The sequence below is a fragment of the Lepus europaeus genome, chromosome 12, assembly GCF_033115175.1.
Source record: "Lepus europaeus isolate LE1 chromosome 12, mLepTim1.pri, whole genome shotgun sequence".
Classification (NCBI taxonomy): Eukaryota; Metazoa; Chordata; class Mammalia; order Lagomorpha; family Leporidae; genus Lepus; species Lepus europaeus.
This window is the reverse complement of record NC_084838.1, coordinates 335,871-355,002: the sequence shown is the minus strand read 5'-3', so window position 1 is coordinate 355,002 and position 19,132 is coordinate 335,871. Positions and strand designations below refer to the sequence as shown.

The window sequence follows — 19,132 nt, the reverse complement described above, 5'->3', positions numbered from 1 at the left end:
AGGCCATAGCAGAGAGCAGGATTGGAAGAGACACAGCTGGGACTGGAATGGGTATCCATAGGGAATACCAGTGTAATCAGCAGAGGCTTAGCCCATGGTGCCACAATATTGGCTTCCAACCATTTAAAAATTTTTAAAATTTAATTAATTTATTTGAAAGGCATAGTTGCAGAGAGAGAGAGAGAGAGATGTCTTTCATCCACTGTTTTATTCCCCAAATGGCTGCAACAGAGCTGAGCCAATCCGGAGCCAGGAGCCAGGAACTTCTTCCGGTTCTCTCACGTGGGTGCAGGGGCTCAAGGATTTAGGTCATCTTCCACTACTTTCCCAGGCCATAGTAGAGAGCTAGATCAGAAATGGAACAGCTAGGACTTAAATTGCCACCTGTATGGGATGCCACAGCTTCAAGCCAGGGCTTTAACCCTCTGCGCCATAGTGCCAGGCCCCCAACCAGTTATTTTTAAAATCGGGATATTTGATTTATCTGATTAAATCCAGTGTGTGTATTTGTGTGCACACACACACCGCCAAAAGGTAAGCCAAGCTGATGGTAGTGGTGGAGCCATTGTAGGGCAGCCTCAGGGCCTCCTGGCACTCGGGGACAGCTGTGCTGCTGTAGGAGGCATGGAGTGACTGTCCCCAGCTCCTGTCATGTTGATGCTGACCTGTGGCTTCCCACCCTGGGTGTTCCTCGACTCTCACATCATTTTGTAGAACTAGCACATGATGTGTTTTTGTCCAGCCCTTTAATAGTTTTCTTTATGCTTCCAATGTTTTTGTTTTTGTTTTTGTTTTTTTAAGATTTATTTTATTTATTTGAAAGAGTTACAGAGAGAGGTAGAGACAGATAGGTCTTCCATCCGCTGGTTCACTCCCCAGATGGCTGTAACGGCCCAAGCTGCGCCAATCTGAAGCCAGGGACCAGGAGCTTCTTCGGGTCTCCCATGCCGTTGCAGGGGCCCAAGGACTTGGGCCATCTTCCACTGCTATTCTAGGCCATATCAAAGAGCTGGATCAGAAGAGGAGCAGCCGGGACTAGAACCTGTGCCCATATGGGATGCTGGCACTTCAGGCCAGCATCAGTTAACCTGCTGCACCACCAACCCGCTGACCACCAATTCCAATGGTTTTTAAGTTTTTTTTTTTAACCTTGGAACTCTGCCTTAAGAGTGTCGTTATATAAAACCAGTCAGCCTAGAGCTGCTTTTTTCAGAGGGGTGTGTAGGGGCTGGCATCGTGGTACAATGGGTTAAGCTGCTCCTTGTGATGTCAGATCCCATATCATCTCTGCTTCTGACCAGCTCACTTCTGATGCACCGGGGGAGGCAGTGGCAGATAGCTCAAGTGCTTGAGCCCTTGAAGCCCAGGTGCGAGACCTGGATGGCGCTAGTGGCTCCTGGCTTTGACCAACTAGCTGTTGTGGCCATTTGGGGAATGAACCAGTGGATGGAGAGAGAGAGGGAGGGAGAGATAGAGTTCTTCCATCTGCTGGTTCACTCTCCAAATGGCCACAATGGCCAGGGCTGAGCCAGGCCGAAGCTAGGATCCAGGAGTTTCATCCGAATCTCTCAACATGGGTGCAGGGGTCATCTGCTGCTGCTTTTCCAGACATGTCAGCAGGGAGCTGGATTGGAAGTGGAGTAGCCAGCACTCGAGCCCTTACGGGATGCTGGCATTGCAGGTGCTGGCTTGACCGGTTGTGCCATAGCGCTGGCCCCTGATGCTCTGCTTTCCTTCCTTGCTGCTGTCTATTGTTTTGAAAACCACTCCCCAAAGCATCTAGATGTTCATTCTTTACTGCTTGTCTTTTTCTTTTTTTTGAAAGATGTTTTTTATTTGTTTGAAAGGCACAGTGATAGAGGTAAAGAGAGAGAGCAAGAAGAGATCTTCCTTCCACTGGTTCACTCTCCAAATGGCAGCAACCCCTGGAGACGGGCCAGGCCAAAGCCAGGAGCTCAGAACTCCATCTGGGTCTCCCACATGGCTGACAGAGGCCTAGCACCTGGGTTACTTTCTGCTGCCTTCCTAAGCGCATTATCAGGAAGTTGAATCAGAACCAGAGCAGCCGTGACTCAAACCAAGCGCTACAAGCATTGGCTTAACCCTCCTATGCCACAATTCTGGCCCCTCCCACTTTTTTAAGGCTTTTTTTTTTTTTTTTTTTTAATGTATTTGAAAAGCAGAGTTACAGAGAGGCAGAGGCAGAGAGCGAGCGCGAGAGAGATCTTCCATCTGCTTGTTCACTCCCCAAATGGCCGCAACGGCTGGAGCTGGGCCTATCTGAAGCCAGGAACCTGGAGCTTCTTCTGGGTCTCCCATCTGGATGCAGGGGCCCAAGAGCTTCGGCCATCTTCTACTGCTTTCCCAGGCCATAACAATTCTGGATCAGAAGTGGAGCAGCTGGGACTCAAACCGTCGCCCATATGGGATGCTGGCACTGCAGACAGTGGCTTAACTTGCTGTGCCACAGCGCTGGCCCCCCTACTTTTCTTTTAATGGCAGGCTGGACAGTAGCCTTAGGGTCCTGCCCTTCTGTTAGTTCTTGGGGAAAGGGTCCTGGTGGACTGCAGAGTAGAATTACACAGAGTGCTGAGGTCATGGTATGATCCTGATATGGGTGTATGTGCAGCCCAGGAAGGCTGACCGGCCCCACAGTAGCGTGGACTGGGACTGGGACTGGGACTGGGTGCCTCCCTCTCAGCCCCATGCAGTTCACACTGTATTTGCTGCATTGTGCATGCAGGTTCTTTCTTTTTTAAAAAATTATTTTTGTTATTGTTGTTTTAGTATTTGCAAGGCAGAGTTACAGAAAGAGTGGACAGAACAGATCTATGTGCAGGTTCACCCCCCAAATGGTTGCAATAGCTAGGACTGGGCCAGCCCAAATCCAGAAGCCTGAAACTCCTCTGGGTCTCCAGTGTGGTTGGCAGGGGCCTGAGGAGTCAGAGCATGTTCGGCTGCCTTCCCAGGTGCATTAGCAGGGAGTTGGGTAGAAAGGGAGCAACTGGGACTACACTGGCTCTTATGTGGGATGTTGATGTCACAGGTGGCAGCTTAACCCACTGTGCCACAGCACTGGTCCAGTTTCTAAAGGAAGAGGGTTTTCATTGGATTGTCCCAAACCAAGGAGGCTGGGTGTGGGAGGCACTTCGGGATCTGCTTCTGTCTGTGTGATTTTGGTTTTCTGCATGCAGGCGCCAGTACCTTTGCTCAATGTGTTTTTGTGACGTGTGTTCCCAGTACTAGTCTGGAAATTGTCTCCGCTTCCTCTGCAGTTGTGATTTGTGAGAGGTGCCTGCCCCTGTGTGCCTGATGTGGGATTTGGGTAATCAGTTTTTGTGAGCTGTCTCCTACCTTTAAGAAACATTTGAATGGTATCTTTTCCTTTCTTGTCCCCTTTTGACTTTTTTTTTTTTTAGCTTGCTTGCCTTTTGTTTTAGCAGCTGCAGTGTCTCGCAAGAAAAAACGAAGAATGGGAACCTATAGCCTGGTTCCTAAGAAAAAGACCAAAGTGCTAAAACAGAGGACGGTGATTGAGATGTTCAAGAGTCTAACTCATTCCACTGGGGGTCCCAAGGTAAGGGGAGCATTTGACTTATTTGCCGTGTGTGCAAATAAGTGTGGGAAAACGAGGGTCATGTGAGGTTGTCCGTGGTCTGTCTGGACGACCTTCCCCTCCTCTGAAGTCCTCTCTCTGGGCAGAGCCTCTGGTCAGGTGAGTCACTGGAGACCCACCCACCTCTTCCTCCTCATCCTGCTCCCTCAGCCCTGCCGCCTGCCCGGCTCGCTGTGTTCCCGTCCCTGGCAGGCGCTTGCACTCACAAGCTCTGCGGGTTGGCGTTGCTGTGTGCAGGACCTGTCTTGAGGGAGTGCCCTGCCATGTTGCAGGGAGAGAAGGAGCTGGGGGACAGTGCGCTCCACGTGAACGGGGAGAGCCTGGACGTGGACTCCGAGGAGGACGACTCGGATGAGCTCGAGGAGGAGGAGGAGCACGGGGCTGAGCAGGCAGCTGCGTTTCCCACTGAGGACAGCAGGACTTCCAAAGAGAGCACATCGGAAGCTGACCCTGCCCAAAAGGTAGGAGCAGGGGAGAGAGCCCCCACCGGCTGCAGGAGATGAGAGCCAGCAGCCTGGCAGCTAGGCCTGGATGAAATGTCCTCTTTGCTTTAGACTGGGATTTTCATATTTTATTTCTCTCGAATTACTGACTTTATCTCATCTGAGAAGTCTCTGTCTCCTGTACCACACACATTGGAGTTAGGCCTCAGAGGTTTTTCTTTTTTTCCTTTTTTAAAAGATTCATTTATTTATTTGAAAGCCAGAGTAACAGAGAGAGACAAAGGAGTCTTTCTGCTGGTTCAGTCCTCCAGATCACTACAACAGCCAGGGCAGGGCCAGGAACTCCATCTGGTTCTCCAACATGGTTGACAGGGGCCCAAGAATCTAATCCGTCTTCTACTGCCTTCCCAGGTACATTAAAAGGAAGCTGGATCCAAAGTGGATCATCTGTGGCTCAAACTGGTACCCTCATATAGGATGCTGGTGTAGGCAGCTTAACCTGCTGTACCACAATGCCCACCCCACTAATCTTTTCCTGAAGCTCCAGGGTGGCAGGAGGTGTAACAGTGATTACCCAAGTGTCTGTGCTGACTTCCTCCTGCAAGCACGGGCTGCTCTGTTAGGCCCTGTGTCCTTTCCTTACTGGACTTCTTCCATAGTGCAGAGCCCCTGCCCCTGCTTGTAGAGACCCTGTCGGGGCTACCTGCCTTTGGGGTGGTGTGTGTGCCTCTGCTGACACCAGGTACATTACAGAGGGGCTAGGACTGCTTGCTTTTCAGATGGCTTCATTGTGGGCCCACTGAAGACCACTGAGGAGCTGTAGTGGGAGCAGCCCCCTGCTGGGTTTGTCTTCACTGAGGCTCTCTTATGGCCAGGCCCCTGCTGTCTGTGGGCCTCTCAGAGCCGCATGACAAGCCCAATGTCCCAGGGAAACCAGAAAGGTCTCACATATACAGTGTCTGGTAGGCTGTGAATTTATTTTTTGAAGATTCATTTATTTATTTATTTGAAAGTCAGAGTTAGAGAAGGAGAGGCAGAGAGAAAGACAAAGGTCTTCCATCTGCTGGTTCATTCCCCAATTGGCCGCAATGGCCGGAGCTGTGCCCATCCAAAGCCTGGAGCTTCTTCTGGGTCTCCCACGTGGGTGCAGGAGCCCAATGACTTGGGCCATCTTCTGCTGCTTTCCCTGACCATAGCAGAGCTGGATCGGAAGTGGAGCAGCCAGGACTCAAACTAGCACATATATGGGATGCCAGCACTGCAGGCAGTGGCTTTACCCGCTACGCCACAGTGCCAGCCCTGGCTGTGAAGTTTGGGCTGCATTCATGCTGTTGTAGTTCTGAGCGGGGCAGATTGGATGCACTCACTGGCGTGGACAAAGAGTGGAAGATCCCGGCTGAAACAGGTTCTGGTGGGGTTCAGGCTTGGCAGGCTCTGGGAACCTGGCCATCTTCAGCTCTGTGGGAGGGGTCAGTTTGCAGCGCTGTGGAGCTCAGCAGTGAGAGTGGGTTCAGGTGAGCTGGCTCAGATGGTGACCTGCGGGAGGAGAGCTGTGGTCCTGATGGCCTTTTGTCCTTTCCTGTCAGCCATGGGCTCTGTAGGGAACATGGCTCTGCAGGATTACACCCAAGCAGGTAAAAACATGGTCTTTTAGAATTTTCAGGGTTTTTCCTTGTTTTATAGTGAAGTATTAGGGAAAACAGCAAGTGATAGTTGATTTATGAGTATTTGTTTCTTAGTCTAGCTAGTGGTTTGTTAATTTTCTTCTTAAAAATGATTTATTTATTTATTTGAGAGGCAAAGTTACAGACAGAGAGAAGGAGAGACAGAAAGGTCTTCCATCCGTTGGTTCACTCCACAGATTGCAGCGACGATTGGGACTGGGTGGATCTGAAGCCAGGAGCTTCTTCCAGGTCTTCCACATGGGTGTAGGGGCTCAAGCCCCTGTGCCATCCTCTGTTTTCCCAGACCATAGCTGAGAGCTGGATGAGAAGAGCTTCAGCTGGGACTAGAACTGCCACCACGTGGATGCCAGCACCACACTGCCCCCCACCCCCCTTATCTTTTAAAAAACACAGGTTTTTGTTTTGTTGATTTGTTTTTTAAAAGATTTTTTTATTTGAAAGGCAAAGTGATGGGAAGGGAGGGAGGGAGGAAGAGAGAGAGAATGAGACAGAATTTCCCTCTAATGACTGTAACACCCAGGGCTGGGCCAGGCTGAATGAAGCGTGGCGTTTCAGACTCCCTCCTGCTGTCCCACACGGGCGGCTTGTTCTGGCCTTTCTTGGTGCTTGAGACACATCTGGATTGTTCCTTGAGATCTGTGTACTTTTTTTGATGTAAACATTGATTATTGTTATTTCCTTTTTAGTCTGCTTTTCTTGTAGCTTCTAGATTTTTTGTATGTTGTATTCCTGTTTTCATTTGTTTCACAGAATTTGTGAATTTTCCTTTTGATTTCTTTGATGACCCATTGTTAGTTCCGTAGCTTATTGTTCAGTCTCTATGTATTTGTATAAATTTCCTAAGTTTCTCTTGTTGATGCCTAATTTTATTTCATTGTTGTCAGAAAAAATATTATCTTATTATGATTTTTCTGAATTTGCTGAGACTTGATCTGTGTCCTGTTCTCCAAGTCTTATCTTTTTATTGCTATTTTTAAAATATTTATTTACATATTTTGAAAGTCAGTTACAGTGAGAGGGGGAGAGATGCCAGGGGTGGGGCTAGGGAGAGAGCTTCCATTGCTGGTTCACTCCTCAGATTGGAGGATGTTCTGTTTGTTGTTGAGGAGAGAGTGTGTTCCGGAGTGGTTGGGTGAAGTGTCTTGTACATGTGCTGTTCCATTAGGTCTGTAGCACAGGTGGACCCTGATGCTAATTTGTTGACATTTGTCTGGACAGCTTGTCTGTTTTTGAGAACATTATGTCAAAGCCCGGTGCTTTCTTTAGATCTCATAATGTTCATCTTATAAAGTTGGGTGCACCTACGTTATGTGTACATTTGCAATCTTTATATCTTCTTGTGGAATTGATTCCTGGATCATTCAGCAGTTCCTTCTTCGTCTCTTTTTATAATTTCTGTCTCAGCATCTATGTTGTTGATATAAATTTAGCCACTCTGGCTCACTTTTGATTTCCATTTATGTGGTAAATCTTTTCTATCAGTCTGTATGTCTTTTTTTTTTTTTTAAGATTTATTTATTTGAGAGGCAGAGTTAGAGAGGGAAAGGCAGAGAGGTCTTCCATCCGTTGGTTCATTCCCCAAATGTCCTCAATGACTGGAGCTGAGCTGATCCTAAGCCAGGAGCTTCTGCCTGGTCTCCCACGTGGGTGCAGGGGCCCAAGCACCCGGGCCATCCTCCACTGGCTTCCCAGGCCACAAGCAGAGAGCTGGATTGGAAGAAGTTCACCGAACCAGTGCCCAGAGGGGATGTCAGCGCTGCAGGTGTAAGCCTAGCCCAGTATGCCACAGCACCGGCCCCCTGTATGTATCTTAAAATTTCCTTTAAATTTATTTTGTTTATCTGAGAGGCAGAGACACACAGAGAAAGAGAATGGCAAATGTCTGCAATGGCCACTGCTGGGCAGGCTGAAGCCAGGAGCCTTGGGCTCAGTCCTGTTTTCCTGTGCGGGGTGCAGGTACCCAACTACTTGAGACGTCACCTGCCGCCTTGCAGGGTGTGCATCGAAAGGAACCTAGGATTTGGAGTGGGCTCAGTTCTTCAATCCGGTACATATTTAAGTGCAGACATCTAAGCCAGTGTGTTAACTGCCAGACCAGATCCCTGCCCTGGTCTGTGTGAGACAGCATACCATTGAGTGGTTTTTTTTTGTTCTTCTTCTTTTTTTTCTTTTGACAGGCAGAGTGGACAGTGAGAGAGAGAGAGACAGAGAGACAGGTCTTCCTTTTGCCGTTGGTTCACCCTCCAATGGCCGCCGCAGCCGGCGCGCTGAGGCCGGTGCACCGCGCTGATCCGAAGGCAGGAGCCAGATGCTTCTCCTGGTCTCCCATGGGGTGCAGGGCCCAAGCACTTGGGCCATCCTCCACTGCACTCCCTGGCCACAGCAGAGAACTGGCTTGGAAGAGAGGCAACCGGGACAGAATTCAGTGCCCCAACTGGGACTAGAACCCGGTGTGCCGGTGCCGCAAAGCAGAGGATTAGCCTATTGAGCCACGGCGCCGGCTATTCTTTTTTTTTTTTTTAAGATTTATTTATTTATTTGAAAGTCAGAGTAACAGAGAGAAGGAGAGGCAGAGAGAGGGAGAAAGGTCTTCCATTCACTGGTTTACTCCCCAATTGGCCGCAACGGCCTGAGCTGGGCCAATCTGAAGCCAGGCTACAGAAGTTTCCTCGAGGTCTCCCATGTGGGTGCAGGGGCCCAAGGACTTGGGCCATCTTCTGCTGCTTTCCCAGGCCACAGCAGAGAGCTGGTTCAGAAGTGGAGCAGCTGGGTCTTGAACCGGCGCCCATATGGGATGCTGACTTGAACTGGTAATGCCAGCCTTTCAGGCAGCAGCTTAGTCAGCTACACTAAGACACTGGCCCTTCATTTTTTAATTTGAGAGACCCACAGAGATCTTCCAAAGTTTGGTTCACCCCCCAAATGCCCTCAACAGCAGGTCAGGCCGGGCCCAAGCCAGGTCTCCCATGAGGGTACACGAACCCCAGGATTTGAGTCATCACTTGCTGCCTCTCAGGGAGTGCGTGAGCAGAACGCTGGATCCCAAGCAGAGGAGCCAGGCCTCAAACTTAGGCACTTGCATATGGGATGCAGGCATTCCCAGTAATTGTCTAATCACTGGCAAATTACTTAATTGGGGGAATTTAGTCTGTTTATAATGAAGTTTAGGGGCCAGCATTGTAGCATAACAGGCAAAGGCCCCACCTGTGTCACCAGCATCCCATGTTGGCGTTAATTTATGTCCCTGTTGCTCCACTTCCAATGCAGCTCCCTGCTAATGGCCTGGACAAAGCAGTGGAAGGTGGTCCAACTTCTTGGGCCCTGTACCCTCATGGGAAACCCTAATGAAACTCCTGCCTCTGGCATTGTCTACACCTGGCCATTGCAGCCATTTTGGGAGTGAGTCAGTGTATGAAAGATTGATCTGTCTCTGTCTTTCCCTCCTCTTCTTTAACTCTTACTTCCCAATAAGTAAGTAAGTTTATTATTAATAAATAAGAGTCTTACTATTTTATTGATATTCTTGTTTGATTCGAATATTCTATGTTTTCTTTCTATTTTGTTTTTCAACTTTTTGTTCTGTTATTTTGCTATAGTGATATTTTTTTTCTTTGTATGTTTATGATAGTAGTCATCTGTGTGTCTATATGGTGTGTCCCTGTGCTGGTGGGTATCTGTGTGTCTCTGTGCTGGTTGTCGGTGTCTGTGCTGGTGGGTATCTGTGTGTCTCTGTGCTGGTTGTCGGTGTCTGTGCTGGTGGGTATCTGTGTGTCTCTGTGCTGGTTGTCGGTGTCTGTGCTGGCGGGTATCTGTGTGTCTCTGTGCTGGTTGTCGGTGTCTGTGCTGGCGGGTATCTGTGTGTCTCTGTGCTGGTTGTCGGTGTCTGTGCTGGCGGGTATCTGTGTGTCTCTGTGCTGGTTGTCGGTGTCTGTGCTGGTGGGTATCTGTGTGTCTCTGCTGGTTGTCGGTGTTTGCTGGCGGGTATCTGTGTGTCTCTGTGCTGGTTGTCGGTGTCTGTGCTGGCGGGTATCTGTGTGTCTCTGCTGGTTGTCAGTGTTTGCTGGCGGGTATCTGTGTGTCTCTGTGCTGGTTGTCAGTGTCTGTGCTGGCAGGTATCTGTGTCTCTGTGCTGGTTGTCGGTGTCTGTGCTGGCGGGTATCTGTGTGTCTCTGCTGGTTGTCGGTGTCTGTGCTGGCGGGTATCTGTGTGTCTCTGTGCTGGTTGTCGGTGTCTGTGCTGGCGGGTATCTGTGTGTCTCTGTGCTGGTTGTCGGTGTCTGTGCTGGCGGGTATCTGTGTGTCTCTGTGCTGGTTGTCGGTGTCTGTGCTGGCGGGTATCTGTGTGTCTCTGTGCTGGTTGTCGGTGTCTGTGCTGGCGGGTATCTGTGTGTCTCTGTGCTGGTTGTCGGTGTCTGTGCTGGCGGGTATCTGTGTGTCTCTGTGCTGGTTGTCGGTGTCTGTGCTGGCGGGTATCTGTGTGTCTCTGTGCTGGTTGTCGGTGTCTGTGCTGGCGGGTATCTGTGTGTCTCTGTGCTGGTTGTCGGTGTCTGTGCTGGCGGGTATCTGTGTGTCTCTGTGCTGGTTGTCGGTGTCTGTGCTGGCGGGTATCTGTGTGTCTCTGTGCTGGTTGTCGGTGTCTGTGCTGGCGGGTATCTGTGTGTCTCTGTGCTGGTTGTCGGTGTCTGTGCTGGCGGGTATCTGTGTGTCTCTGTGCTGGTTGTCGGTGTCTGTGCTGGCGGGTATCTGTGTGTCTCTGTGCTGGTTGTCGGTGTCTGTGCTGGCGGGTATCTATGTGTCTCTGTGCTGGTTGTCGGTGTTTGCTGGTGGGTATCTGTGTGTCTCTGTGCTGGTTGTAGGTGTCTGTGCTGGTGGGTATCTGTGTGTCTCTGTGCTGGCTGTCGGTGTCTGTGCTGGCGGGTATCTGTGTGTCTCTGTGCTGGTTGTCGGTGTTTGCTGGTGGGTATCTGTGTGTCTCTGTGCGGGTTGTCAGTGTCTGTGCTGGCGGGTATCTGTGTGTCTCTGCGGGTTGTCGGTGTTTGCTGGTGGGTATCTGTGTGTCTCTGTGCTGGTTGTCGGTGTCTGTGCTGGCGGGTATCTGGGTCTCTCTCTGCTGGTTGTTGGTGTCTCTGCTGGTTGTCGGTGTCTGTGCTGGTGGGTATCTGTGTGTCTCTGTGCTGGTTGTCGGTGTCTGTGCTGGCAGGTATCTGTGTGTCTCTGCTGGTTGTCGGTGTCTGTGCTGGTGGGTATCTGTGTGTCTCTGTGCTGGTTGTCGGTGTTTGCTGGTGGGTATCTGTGTGTCTCTGTGCTGGTTGTCGGTGTCTGTGCTGGTGGGTATCTGTGTCTCTCTCTGCTGGTTGTTGGTGTCTGTGCTGGTGGGTATCTGTGTGTCTCTGTGCTGGTTGTCGGTGTCTGTGCTGGTGGGTATCTGTGTGTCTCTGTGCTGGTTGTCGGTGTCTGTGCTGGTGGGTATCTGTGTCTCTCTCTGCTGGTTGTCGGTGTTTGCTGGTGGGTATCTGTGTGTCTCTGTGCTGGTTGTCGGTGTCTGTGCTGGTGGGTATCTGTGTGTCTCTGTGCTGGTTGTCGGTGTCTGTGCTGGTGGGTATCTGTGTGTCTCTGTGCTGGTTGTCGGTGTCTGTGCTGGTGGGTATCTGTGTGTCTCTGTGCTGGTTGTCGGTGTTTGCTGGTGGGTATCTGTGTGTCTCTGCTGGTTGTCGGTGTCTGTGCTGGTGGGTATCTGGGTCTCTCTCTGCTGGTTGTTGGTGTCTCTGCTGGTTGTCGGTGTCTGTGCTGGTGGGTATCTGTGTGTCTCTGTTCTGGTTGTCGGTGTCTGTGCTGGCAGGTATCTGTGTGTCTCTGCTGGTTGTCGGTGTCTGTGCTGGTGGGTATCTGTGTGTCTCTGTGCTGGTTGTCGGTGTTTGCTGGTGGGTATCTGTGTGTCTCTGTGCTGGTTGTCGGTGTCTGTGCTGGTGGGTATCTGTGTGTCTCTGTGCTGGTTGTCGGTGTCTGTGCTGGTGGGTATCTGTGTGTCTCTGCTGGTTGTCGGTGTCTGTGCTGGCGGGTATCTGTGTGTCTCTGTGCTGGTTGTCGGTGTCTGTGCTGGTGGGTATCTGTGTCTCTCTCTGCTGGTTGTTGGTGTCTGTGCTGGTGGGTATCTGTGTGTCTCTGTGATGGTTGTCGGTGTCTCTGCTGGTGGCTGTTATCTGTGTCCCTCTGTCGTGATTGTTGGTGTGTCTCTGTGATGGTGCTTGTCTTTTTTTGCTTATAGTTGCAGGACTCCGTGAAACATTGTTTATAGTCAGATCTTGTGGAGGTGGATCCTCTGTTGTTTTTTCCCCAAGATTTATTATTTATTGGAAAGAGTTATAGAGAAGGTGAGGCAGAGAGAGAGAGAGATCGAGGTCTTCCATCTGCTGGTTTACTCCCCAAATGGCATCAACAGCTGGAGCTGTGCTGATCTGAAGCCGGGAACCAGGAACTTCTTCCAGGTCTCCCACAGGTGTGCAGGTGCCCAGGGACTTGGGCCATCTTCTACTACTTTCCCAGGCCATGGCAGAGAGTTGCATTGAAAGTGGAACAGCCAGGACTCAAACCGGTTCACATATGGGATGCTGCACTACAGGTGGTGGTGGTGGTGTTTTTTTTTGTTTTTTTTGTTTTTTTTTTTTTTTTTTTTTTTTTTTTTTTTTGACAGATAGAGTTAGACAGTGAGAGAGAGACAGGTATTCCTTCGTTGGTTCTCCCCTCAAATGGCCGCTACGGCTGGAGCTATGCCGATCCGAAGCCAGGAGCCAGGTGCTTCTCCTGGTCTCCCATGTGGGTGCAGGGGCCCAAGCACCTGGGCCATCCTCCATTGCCCTCCCGGGCTATAGCTGAGAGCTGGACTGGAAGAGGAGCAACTGGGACTAGAACCCGGCACCTACATGGGATGCCGGCGCCGCAGGCGGAGGATTAACCAAGTGAGCCTCGGTGCTGGCCCCTGCAGGTGGTGGTTTTACCCGCTAAACCACAGCGCCGACCACCCTCAGTTTTTGCTTGTCTGCAGCAAGTGCCTGTTTCCCTGTCGTCTGAAAGCAGCTTTGCTGGGTATCATAGTCTTGGTTGCAGGGTTGGAGGATTTTGCTTTCAGAACTTGGGTTCGTTTGCTGTGTTCTCTTCCAGTCTGTGAGATTTCTGCTGAGGAATCTAGTTGCCCTTCAGTGTAACTGGGTGCTTTTCTCTTGTGGTTTTCAGAATTCTCCCTTTGCGTTGCACTTTGCTGGTTTAGCTCTGATTTGCCACGGTGAGATCTTCCCTGGGCAGGTGTATCTGGGGTCCTTGGGCGGCGTTCTGGATGCCAGGACCTGTCACTGATTCCAGCTGGGTCCCGTACCGCCTTTTCCTTACCTTCCGAAGTGCCTGTTGTTCAAGTGTGTGTTTATTGAGTGGCTTCTCAGGGATCTAGATTCTTTGTTTTCTCTCTGACTGGGACATTCTTTTATTTTTTTGACAGGCAGAGTGGACAGTGAGAGAGAGAGAGACAGAGAAAGGTCTTCCTTTTCCATTGATTCACCCCGCAATGGCCGCTGCGGCTGGCGCACTGCACTGATCCGAAGCCAGGAGCCAGATGCTTCTCCTGGTCTCCCATGCGGGTGCAGGGCCCAAGGACTTGGGCTATCCTCCACTGCACTCCCTGGCCACAGCAGAGAGCTGGACAGGAATAGGAGCGACCGGGACAGAATCCGGCGCCCCAACCGGGACTAGAACCTGGTGTGCCTACACCGCAGGTGGAGGCTTCGCCTGTTGAGCCACGGCGCCAGACTGACTGGGACATTTCATAAAGTCTTTCTTTGAATTCAGATATTCTCTCGTGTTTCATCTAGTGTGTTGGTGAGGCTTTGAGCTGTGTTTCTTATCTGACTGATGAGTTTGTCATTTCCAGGATTACTGTTAGGTTACTGTTTGTTTGTTTGTTCGTTTTCAAAAGTCAGGCCAACTGATAGTGGTGGAAGAGAGTGAGAGGGCTCTCCCATCTGCTGATTCATCCTCCTTGCCTGTAGCAGCCTGGAGTCCTGGGCATGGTGTGGAATCCTGGGCATGTTGATACAAGTTTTGGGGTCACAAGTGGCAGCTCTGTCACCGCACTACTTGCCTACATCTCTGTGGTTGGTTTTCAGCATCTGTTTGCTGAATTTCTGTTTCATTTCATGCACTGTTTTCCTGATCCATGAAACTGTCTTCTCTATACTCTCTTTTATCTCATTCAGTTTCTTTTTTTTAAAGATTTATTTATTTATTTGAAAGGCAGAGTTAGAGGTAGAGGCAGAGAGAGACAGAGACAGAGAGAAAAGTCTTCCATCTGCAGATTCATTCCCGCACTGGCCACAACGGCAGGAGCTGCACAGATCTGATGCCAGGAGTCTGGAGCTTCCTCTGGGTCTCCCACATGGGTACAGGGTTCCAAGCACTTAGGCTATCTTCCACTGTGTTCCCAGGCCTCAGCAGAGTTGGATTGGAAGTGGAGCAGCCGGAACCCGAACAGGTGCCCATACGAGATGGTAGCACTGCAAGTGCCAGCTTTACCTGCCTCCCCCGCCAAGCCACAGTGCCAGCCCCTTCTTCTTCTTCTTTTTTTTTTTTTATATATATATATAAGATTTATTTATTCTTTTTGAAAATCAGAGTTACATAGCAAGGAGACAGAGAGTTCATCCATCTGCTAGTTTACTCCCCAGGTGGCTGCAGCGAGCAGTGCTGGGCCAGGCCACAGTCAAGAGCCAGGAACCAGGCGTGTCATCCACATCTCCTATGTGGGTGCCGGAAGCCCAAACACTTGGGCCATCCTCTGCTGCTTTTCCCAGACCATTAGAAGGGAGGTGGATTGGAAGTGGAGCAGCAGGGATACAAATTAGTGCCTATGTGGGATGTTGGCATTGCAGGCCGTGGCTTTACCTGCTATGCCACGATGTGGTTTCTTTTAGTCATTTGAGTTCTCTGTCAGGTGTTCGTTAGTACCCTTGCTGTGGTGTCTGTTGCTAGAGAACTGCTTGCTCCTGTGGAAGCATCGTGTGAACTCGCTTTCCATAGTTCTCGTGCCCCTGCACTGGAGTTAGTTCTTCGTGTGGATCGGTTGCCTCTGCTGCTTTCCCAGGGCGGCTTTCGTAGAGCCTGGCTCCCTCCTGGCGGCAGATGTTGCTGTCGGTTGGGCCGTGCTGGCCCTGATTGTAGTCCGGTGCTGTAGTGATGGCTGTGTGCTTGGGGCATGCAGGGTGGGGCTGGAGAGGCTTGCTCCCTCTGACAGCCACACTGGGGAGGGGGTGCTGCAGTGACCCAGGCGGGCGGGGTGCATGTGGCAGTGGTAGTGCACCCACTCTGACGATAGACATGCAGGGGACTGTTCCTTAGTGGTGACAACAAGAGTGGGCCTGCACACTCTAGCTGAACAGAGGCATGTGCTATGAGCAGGCTGACAGTGTTGGTGAGGGGCACACCGTGTGGACCACAGCCCTTGGTCAGAGCCAGCTGCAGGCTGAGTGGTGGTGTGGCTGTGTCCCTGTGTGGGGCCATGCTGTGGCACCTTGGGTTCTGGTTCAGGGGAGACTAATTCAATTCCAGTTGCAGACCCCAGGGAGCCACACTCTTCAAGCTTGTGGTGCCTGGAACTCTCCTGTGGCTGGACTGCTGATGTGCTCTGCTCCAGGTTGCACTGGGCCTGTCTATTCACCCTTTACCCTATCAGGAGAAGACCCGCCCGGGAGCCTGGGAGCCTGGGTTACAGTTGTCTAGTCTTGGCCAGCTGAGGTCTTCGTGGCTTCCAGGGTTCCTGTGCCTCCCTTGCTGGGTTCCAGTACCACTCACCTAAACGGGCAGCTGTGCATTGGTTTTCTGGTCCTTTTCTGCAGAGGAGGCAGCCAGTGTGGGTCCCTCTGTTTGGCTGCCTTCCTTCTCTCAGCCCTTTATTGACTGACATTTATTTCCTCTGCTGATGTAAAATGCCACCTTTATCACAGACCATATGGCCTATGAATTTGAGTCTATTTCTGGCTTGTGTCTTTTGATAGAGGCTGCCATGTCCTAGAGAGACTCTGGACCCTGAATTACCCTGAATGACTGCAGCTGTTGAGACGAAAGTAGGAAGTTTAAAGGCTGTCAAGCCTGCAAAAGCAACAGTGAGCACAAGTGGAATCGAGGGAAATGTGATCAATGGAAAACAAATTACGATGGCAGGAAAAACCCAAATGTATCCGCGAAACCAGCAGACAGTTATGTTTTTATTATGTAAACCGATCTGGAAAATAGAGAAGAAAAAAGTACATTGGCACATAAAATGACTAAACTATAGGCTGAATTCGTGTAACACCCTAAATACAACAGTCTTCAGTCAAACATTAGTCCGGGGCAGGTGCTTGGCCTAGTCTGTCCCGCATCGGACTGCCTGGGTTCAGTATCTGGACATGGCTTCTGATGCTGGCTCCTGGGACTTCAAGAGTCCCTTGCACTGGTGATGGGCACTGGGCTTCTCTCTGCTTGAGGTCTGCCAGCTTCCCCAGCATGCTCTTGTGCCCTGGTTGCACACTCAGGAGTGAGCCAACCATGGCTGTGTTAGCATCAGTGGTTGCTGCCTCTGTTTTCCAGCCCACCTGGCGTGCCCTCTGCTGTGCTGGCTTCCCAGGCTGGGGGCTGGCTGCCTCGTGGGCGTGGGCGTCCAGTGCTGTTGAGCTGTGGTTCAGATGTGCGCTCTCCTGGATTCTGAGTTGTTCTTTTTCATGCTTACCAACACTTGCTTCTTTGTTGCTTTCTTTTTTGAAATGCCAGTACAAGTCTGTCCTTTTCCAGAAGCAGGTTGTCGGAGCCCAGCGGTCTGGGAATGAGCCCTGGCCACGTGGGTAGTTGGCATGGTGTCCTCCTTCTGGGTGGTCCGTTCTGTGGGGAGGGCCTTCAGATTGGGAGCTGGTCTCAGCACTGTGATGCCACGAGGTGTGTCCTGGGGCCTAATGCCTATTTGGTGCCTGTCAGTGCAGGAATGGCCATGCCTGCTCCTAGTCTGGCCTCTGCTGAGCCCCCTTAGGTCTCCGCTCTCAGCTCACGTATGTCAGACTGTGGTTCCCTTTTTATTAACTTATTTCTTATGTCAGCCACCCTTCTCATTCCAGTTTCCTTGGGTTTTCAGCTTATGCCTCTTCTTCACAGCTGTCTTTTCCAGTAATCAACCAGCCTTGTATGAAGTGAGCCATTTTCCTTCCTTCATCATCACATCAGTGGTGTTTTAGAAGGAAATGGAGTTCAGTATGTTGTTGATCTGCCTTTTCTAATTGGTGGATTCATTGCTCAAATTTGGTTCCAAAAAAAAAAACCCTAAAAGCTGACTCAATATGTTGGTTTATATTTAACAGTGAAAGCTTCAGAGTGTTTTCCCTGCTGAGTGTGGGAAGGAGGAGGGCACCACCACTCTCCTGGGTAGACTGTCCCTGCTGATGCTGCGGGGCAGAGCTGGGGAGAAGCCGCAGTGGACAAGGCGGGTACTGTGCTGAGACCAGGGCACTGTCCTGGAGGGCTTGTTTTCCTTTGTACCTGTAAGAATCAGTCAGGAAGTGTAAAATCGGCATATCAGTAATGTCAGTAAAGGCCTTAGGGTATCTCTAAAGCTGTTTCTAAGTAGACAAAATCAAAATGTACAACATACGGAGCACAGTGACCTGTGGCCAGCCGTCGTCTTCTTCCCATGTGCTGAGGTCATCTAGAAGTGGACATCTCAGTGTTGGTGCTGGAATGATAAGGCCTCTGAAAAGCAAACCACAGCATCACACCTGACAAAATAGCGTAATCTGTTCGTGTCGTCAGAGTGCCCGGGAACAAGCTTAACAGAAAGCATCTTTACAAGAAGAAGAGAGCTAGAAGTAACTGAAAGAGGTTTTAAGAAAGATGTAAGTTTATGAAAAGACCCATTGTTTGAATGAGAGATCTATTGTTTATCATCTCTCTTTAGCTATAATTTCAGGACATTTGCCATCAAAATCACTGCAGGCCTTTTGGAGGAGCTACTGATCCTAAAGTTGATGTGGTTGTCTTGGGAACGGCGTGCAGCAGAGTAGTGAACGTTGACCATGCTGGTCAAGCATTGCCGTGGGCCCTTATGCGAAAGGGCAGTTAGTGAATGGGCAGGGGATGTGTGACAGATTATACATCTCTACAAGAAGATGCAGCTGACTGTAAGAGTTGGTGATCTTTGTAGTGTTCCTAGGACAGCTGATGGGGGTGGAGGGATGGAGTTAACTGACTAGTTAGAAAATAACAGAGAGCCTCCGTTCTGGAGCAAGGTAGAGGTGAGGCTGCCCAGCCCTGTCAGGGCTAAAAACCCACTGAGATCAGTTTTAGAGTAATTTGCATTATACCCTACTATAGCTGTTATTTTAGAAAGTAATCACAGGAAGATACAAAGTATCAATACAATTTTGAAATATGAAAGAAGGAGGCTGTTTCCTACTCCCTGGAACAAAGGAAGAAAGGAAGGCAGGCCTTCTGTCACTAGAGGCAGACCTGGAAGCCACAGGAAGTATGGACACCTTTGAATCGCTCAGATAAAATGTAGGTTTTATGTGGCAAGAAGTATCAGCAGCATAGCTCAAACTTGATAGGAAAAATAGCGATAATTTACTTAACAAAAAAAACTGTGTGTATGCACGCACATGCTTGTGTGTCTGAAAGCTGGAATCCAGTAGAGAAATGAGGCTATGACTATACAAGAATTAGAAAAACAGAAAGTGCAATGAAGTAATTGAAAATGCTCAGCTCCTTTTGTTCTTGGTGGGGGGTGAGATCCTTGAAACAGTGAGACTCTTGGCAGGTTGGCGGGACCTTTGCCGGGGAACTGTGTGTCCTCGGACTCAGGAATCTCGTGTTTGGCTCCACCTTCCATCCTTGCTTGTCGCTGCTGGAGGGACATGGCTGTCAGGGCATGGGGGATTCTGGGTATGAAAGAGCCCACAGAGAGACCACACTCAGCTTAGGCAGTGGGGTGTGGCATCAGTGACACTCCATGTGCTTTGATGTCCTTTGCACTGTGCATGTATTCACGTGTTCCCCATGTAGGTAGAAAAAAACAAGGTATCTCTGTTCTGATGTATTAAGAATTATGAAACATTTTTTAAATTATTATAATCGGAGTGCAGAGAGAGGGAGAAAGAACAAGCTCTGTCTGCTGGTTTGTTCCCTAAATGCCCGTGATGGCCAGGGCCGGCTGACCCTGAGAGCCAGGAACTCCATCCAGGTCTCCCACATGGCAGTAGGCGCCCAGTGACCTGAGCCACCACCACTGCCTTCCAGGTTCTGCCTTATCAGGACGCTGGAGTCAGGAGCAGAGACGGGTGTGGCTCCTCCTCCAAACATGTCTGGTTAGAAGAACGAGGCATTCTC

At 50.2% G+C, this 19,132-nt stretch overlaps 1 protein-coding gene across 11 annotated transcripts in view; it reads left to right on the top strand.

Annotated features, from left to right (window-relative positions):
- The window catches only part of EHMT1 (euchromatic histone lysine methyltransferase 1), a 174,205-nt gene that overhangs the window by 87,753 nt on the left and 67,320 nt on the right, over nt 1-19,132 (top strand). For 9 of the 11 annotated variants that reach the window (XM_062207135.1, XM_062207134.1, XM_062207133.1 and 6 more), the window contains exons 5-6: nt 3,420-3,577; nt 3,889-4,077. In XM_062207135.1, coding sequence (XP_062063119.1) covers nt 3,420-3,577; nt 3,889-4,077 — 347 coding nt within the window. The remainder of the gene's footprint in view (nt 1-3,419; nt 3,578-3,888; nt 4,078-19,132) is intronic. The other 2 variants (XM_062207138.1, XM_062207132.1) reach the window with 1 other exon arrangement.